The sequence below is a fragment of the Capsicum annuum genome, chromosome 5 (genome assembly GCF_002878395.1).
Source record: "Capsicum annuum cultivar UCD-10X-F1 chromosome 5, UCD10Xv1.1, whole genome shotgun sequence".
Taxonomy (NCBI): Eukaryota; Viridiplantae; Streptophyta; class Magnoliopsida; order Solanales; family Solanaceae; genus Capsicum; species Capsicum annuum.
The window spans coordinates 33,137,957-33,144,023 of NC_061115.1; the positions used below are offsets into that span (position 1 = coordinate 33,137,957).

Sequence of the window (6,067 nt, forward strand, 5' to 3'; positions counted from 1 at the left end):
TTCATTTTGGCACATCAAGTGGACATTGCTCATTTTTGACACTTGAACCAGTCAACAACTGTGTCATTTTTACAGTTTTAGTTGACATGGCATGGAGAGTATAAGACACCCGAGTTCAGCGCGTAAAGGTTCATATTTATCCGAAAATAAGTAAAAAAATATGCTTCGTCTTCATTTTTTTGGTCCTTCTTCTTCATCACCATTTTTGGGTCTCTTCGCACCATTAATCCACCGAAATCATCATCACAATTGCCATTAATGATATAATTGTTTAATCTCATAGACACAAATTCACCGATATCACCATTTTCTTCACTTCTTCATCAAAATTTTAGCTCCGATCAAACGCGCAAATTTGCAAATACAAATTCTTCAAGTAATGAGAAGTTAGAACTTCAAGTAATTATTGAAACTCTTTAATGGGTTCTTAAAAATTATCAAGAAAGCAAAATTTTTGAGTTTCATAAATTCTTCAACTTGTTTAAACTTGAAATGGAGGGAGCTTTATTTTTGTTTTATGTAATTTTACTTACACATTTGTTCAAAATTTACCTTTGGGAGAGATAAGAATTTACTACATTATTGACATATGATCGAGCAGTGGAGGATAAAGAAAATCAGAGTCCGTAAAGAAGCCAACTTCGACCACTAATTTCTCAGGTTACATTGCGCCTCCGATTTTCATTGCCATATATCTTGTACGGATAACGGCGTCGATGGCGCCGGAGATTTTGCATCCAGAGTTTGAAGGTTACGGTCTGTGACTTCGTCGAAAAATGTAGGAAGTGATGGCGACAGAGCAATTATTTATTTATTATTTAAACTTTAAGTAAATTATTTAAAAATAATTTTTTAAATTATAATTTATTTAAAATTATTATTTTACTCATGAATTCCACATGCCTTTTTTTAATTGGTCAGTATGTTATGTCAACAGTGTATGTATTACACACACTTCCTAAAATCAGTTGATTGTAAAAAGTGTTAAAATGACATAACTGATAACTGGTTCAGGTGCGAAAAATGAGCAATGTCCACTTGAGGTGCTAAAATGAAAGATGACGTCAAGTTGAGGGGTCTGGCAAGGGCGGACCTACTTTCTATTTTGGGGTGCTCCGACACCCACTAAATTCGTCGCGGAATAGGTATAATTACATAGAAAATATATAAAAATAAATATAAAATATATAAAAGGACCCACTATAACAAAAAATTGATTGGGTGCATTACCATTTGGGTTGATCTTAAGGTCCTTTATTGTATGGATGTCCTGGGTTTGAACCTCATTGAGGTGATTTTCTTTTAAAAATTTTTAAGTATTCATTATCCTTAAATCCTAAGTCCGTCACTGAAGTCTGACGATGTATTCTATCTAAAATAAAATCCTACTACTATGCAAGGTGAAGCTATATATCTACTTGCATATTTGATGGAATTCATTTCACTCAAATATTAAATTTACATCAAAAAAATAAATTAATACATATAAATAATTTATTCAAACATAAAATTACTATATTTGTTTTTCAAATTCACGCACTTAGAATTGAGTTTCACCTATATTAGTAATATGGAGCATATATACTTCGACTACTATATAACTAACAAACTTATAAAAAATTTTAATAGGCCAATTGGTCAGAACTCCATCTTTCATTTTCCAACATGGTAATTACTTTCCATTTTCATTTGTCCTACCCTTATTTTTTATTTTAATAGAAGATTAAACAAATAAATAAAGTTAAAACAAGAAGTGAAATAGTTATATGCATAAGGACAAAGCACAGCCATGTCATCAATCCGCGTGAAGTTTTCTAAATATATTCTATACCGTTGATTAAAATCCCCAAAATCAATCCCCCACCGTAGGATCACTCTCCTCGTTCTCCTCCCTTTTCTCTCCTCCCTTTGATCTCATCCATTTAAATCCACTTCTTCCACTCCTAATTTTCGTGCACCCGAAAAAAAGAAGAAGAAGATTCATTACTTAGCTTTAGAACTTTGGTTTCTGTGTAAAACAAAAATCAATGGCTAGTGAAGATTTAAGTGATAACCAGCCACCTCCTACTCAGCCTCAACCTTCAACACTCCCTTCTTACCCTGATGTAAGTAATAATATTTTTGGGTGTTTAAGTGTGTGATATCTTTCGTCGATAAATTATGTTTGATAAATAAGTTAAATGTTAGTGTAAGTGAGTTGAAAATTTGCATACCTTTGTTAAAGTTTTAGTTGTGGAGCTCACTGGATTGATTTGGAATTTGATATTTGTGGGTACACTTTCTATTTATGTCCATGAATTTGAGCTGAAATAATCTGATTGTTTTTGTTGACCATTTTGTTGGTTATGCTTTTTGGATATTTTAAAGGTTGTAACTGTAGAGCTTAAATGTAAGCTGCTACGTGTATATGTATTTAATTTTATAAACCTTTAGTACAATCCTGAGGAAAAATTGCACTCTCTTTGCAAACTTTGAAGCTCCGCAACTTAGGTTTTTGTTGCCCGTTTTGTTTTACATGCCTTTTTCGGGTGTTTAAAAGTTGTTAGACATATATATGAGTAAAATGAACACCTTCATTGAAAAATTATAATATGCATAAATGTTAAATGTTTGTTGTTATTGTGTATATTTAATGATGGCTTGTTTTTTGATTTGAAATTTTGGTGTATATTTATTTTTTTGGTTGTTTGTAGATGATAATGGGAGCTATAGAAGCGTTGAACGAAGAAGAAGGTTCAAATAAAACAACAATAGCCAAGCAAATTGAAGCAACTTATGGTACACTCCCAGCAGCACATGGTACACTTCTTGCACATCACTTGAACAAAATGAAGCAAACTGGACAGCTCGTTTTGGTGAAGAACAACTACGTGAAGCCTGATCCTAACGCGCCGCCGCGTCGCGGACGCGGTCGTCCACCGAAGCCCAAGGCGCCACTGCCGGCGGGTTACGTGCCGCCACCGCCAAGACCACGTGGACGGCCTCCCAAGGAGCGTGATCCGCACGCGCCGATTATGGTGCCGATGAAGAAGATCGGTAGTAGTGGTGGTGGTTCTGGTGGAAGTGGCAAGAAACGTGGAAGGCCACGTAAGTATCCGGTGGCGGAGGCGACGGCGGACGCTGCGGGGGTTGCGGTGACGCAGCCAATTGGCACTCCCAGGGGAAGAGGAAGGCCACCGAAGGTGAAACCTCCGGTGGCTGCAACTGTAGGGGCTTAAGTGAAAAGAGGAAATAGTTTAGAGACTTCTATGGCAAAAAGCTAACTGTCTGTCTTTTTCTTTTGGGAGTATTTTATCTTTTTGAATTTAGTGTTTCAGTCCCTGTAGTTTTTTTTAATGTCTTTTGTAGGATAGATGTGTGACTGGGTGAGTGATTTGTAATGTTATAATTGGGCATGTAAATGAAATATTGAGGCTTTTTAGGGTTCTATTTAAAAATTCAGAGAGATTCTGCTTTCCCCTTTACTTTGTTTAAGAAAAAAAATAATTTTACTTTTGTACTTCAGCTAATTTAATTGCGTAGATTAATAATTTTAAAAATGGAAAAGATATAAATATATCTTTGAACTTTAATAAATGGTATAAATATATTTTTGTCATATTTTGAATACAAATATATTTTTATCTTTAATGAAAAGGTATGAATATATTTTTGAATTTTAATAAATGGTACAAATATACTCTTTATCATAATTTGAATATAAATATAGCCTTAGTCTTGTTGTTAATGAAAAGATATAAATATATTCTTATCATTAATGGCAGGACACATGCCAGCATTGTATTGGTTGGCTCTTTTTAATTTATTTTATTTGTGAATAAGTTAATTTATTCTAAATTATAACTCATATCCGGTCTAAAGAACTCGACCCAACTTGTGATACAATGAGGACCTTAATTTTGCTGCGGAATATCCAAACTTCACAAGTTTTTTTGATGTTTCTATTCTTAAAATGTTGTCTTCTTGTTCACTCTTTGAAGTTGGTGAACAATGGTGCAACAATAAATTTAAAGCTGGTAACAACAATTATGAATCACAAATAATTTTTATTTCATCGACGCATAGGAATTAGAAAAAACAAACAACAATCGTTTATGAGTACCATTAAACAACATCAGAACATTAAACAACATTATAATATTAAACAAATCTCTACTTGATTCTAAATGATAGATAGATCGAAACATGAATTGAACTGATGCGTTTGTTAGGATTTTTTGGATTAGTGAGAGTAGAATAAGGAAATACGCGTGAATAGAGACGTGTGATATGTCTCTTGAAGCTTCTCTATTACATAGGTCGGATTGGGTTATTTGAATTGAGTATGAGTTATAATTTAGGATATATTAAATTATTAACAAATAAAATAAATTTTAAAATTCTAACCAATATGATGCTGACACGTGTCCTGACGTTAATGAGAAGGATATATCTATACATTTTCATTAACGGCAAGAATATATTTATACCTAAAGTATGATGAAAGATATATTTATATCATTTATTAAAGTTTGAAGATATATTTATTCTTTTTCATTAATAACAAAGGTATATTTATACTCAAGTATGATAGAGAATATATTTATATTATTTATTAAAGTTCGAAGATATATTTCTATATTTTTCATTTTTTTTTGGAAAAAGGAAAGCTGTCCAAGAGCTTTTTTTTTTTTTTTTAAATAAAAAATAAAAAATTGCTTGATGTGAATTCTCATTGGCAAAGATTTGAAGGAGAAGAAATGCTGTTCGGTACCTTTTGGAAACCAAAATGCTATGTTTCCGTCTCTTTTTACTTGTCTCAATTTGACATTATTTATTGATTAAAAAAAATAATTAATAATATAACAATCTTGTCATAATATCTCTATTAAATGATGTTTATATTTTAATTTAGAGAAAAATAATTAAAACTAAGGGTAAAAAAAGAAAAAAAATATTTTATCTTGATTAATGAAAAATAACAAGTAAAATGAGAAATCAAATTAGAAAATTTAGAACGAGTAAAATGAGACGGAGGAAGTAATTGCTTATAATTTGAATTTATTATTGAAAACAAAGTTTACCTTTGATCTTATAGGGGTCAAAATCATTTTTCCTTCCCAACTTTATCTTAAAAATCAAACCCCCCCTCAATTTTGAACAATAATCATACTCTCCCTTTATCTTAATTGACTTTTTAAAATTTCTATTTTACCCTTTATCATCATTTTTTTTTTTTTAGCTTCTTTAAAATCATCATATTTTCATTTTAAAAAAATTCATATAACAAAATTTTCATAAAAACATAAATATTATCTTGTAGGAAAAAAGGTAAGAAATACTAATTAAATATATAAGCTAATAGTGATCTTTATGAAGTAAATTAGCATGATAAGAAAATTAGTTTTATTAATAATAACCAAAACTATAATATTTATTTTACAAGTGAAAATAATAAGTAATACTAATTTTATAAACATATTTCAATGCAGAAAATACAAACAATAAATGAAAGTGATAAGCCTCTAGTACCACCCCGAACTATGATCAAAGTTGTTACGACACACTCCAACTTCACAATGATCCTACTATCCCCTAAACTCAAATTTAAAGTATTTTTTTTTTATTTTTTGTGCTAACGTGGCACCTTTAATACATAAAATGGAGCCCACATCGAAGGTGTCGCGCCATCTAAAATGATTGACAAAAGGTATTACGTTAGCTAAAAAGATTGACAAAAAATACGCTAAAATTTAGTTTAAGGGGTAATAGGACCCCTGTGAAGTTGACGTGTGTTGTAGTAAATTTGGTCATAGATCGGGGGTACTAAATATTTTTCTCGAATAAAAATAAGGTCAAATTTTAAAGATTATATTTATTTATATAAATTATAAAATATGTAATACTCTATTAATGACAATCACACTTATTTACTGATATAGACAATAGATAATATCGTTTCTTATCACTTGATTCTCATACTAAAAATAGATATTTTAATTTATCTGCTCAATTTGTAAAATCAAGAGAATTGTATTATATTTTTTCTATCCTTTAGTGTTAAATAACTATATAAAGTAACAGTATA

The 6,067-nt window shown here is 30.8% G+C and overlaps 1 protein-coding gene across 1 annotated transcript; it reads left to right on the forward strand.

Annotated features, from left to right (window-relative positions):
• The first annotated feature begins 1,640 nt into the window (after positions 1–1,640).
• Positions 1,641–3,427, forward strand: LOC107870560 (HMG-Y-related protein A). The gene is made up of 2 exons (XM_016717130.2): positions 1,641–2,105; positions 2,694–3,427. The coding sequence occupies exons 1-2, from the start codon at positions 2,028–2,030 to the stop codon at positions 3,216–3,218; spliced, it is 603 nt and encodes a 200-aa protein (XP_016572616.2). The 5' UTR covers positions 1,641–2,027; the 3' UTR covers positions 3,219–3,427.
• Positions 3,428–6,067: the final 2,640 nt, after the last annotated feature.

Coding starts and splice junctions, on each gene's coding strand:
- LOC107870560 (XM_016717130.2), top strand. CDS start 2,028: ATGGCTAGTGAAGATTTAAGTGATAACCAGCCACCTCCTACTCAGCCT. Junction 2,106..2,693: donor CACTCCCTTCTTACCCTGAT/GTAAGTAATAAT, acceptor GGTTGTTTGTAG/ATGATAATGGGAGCTATAGA.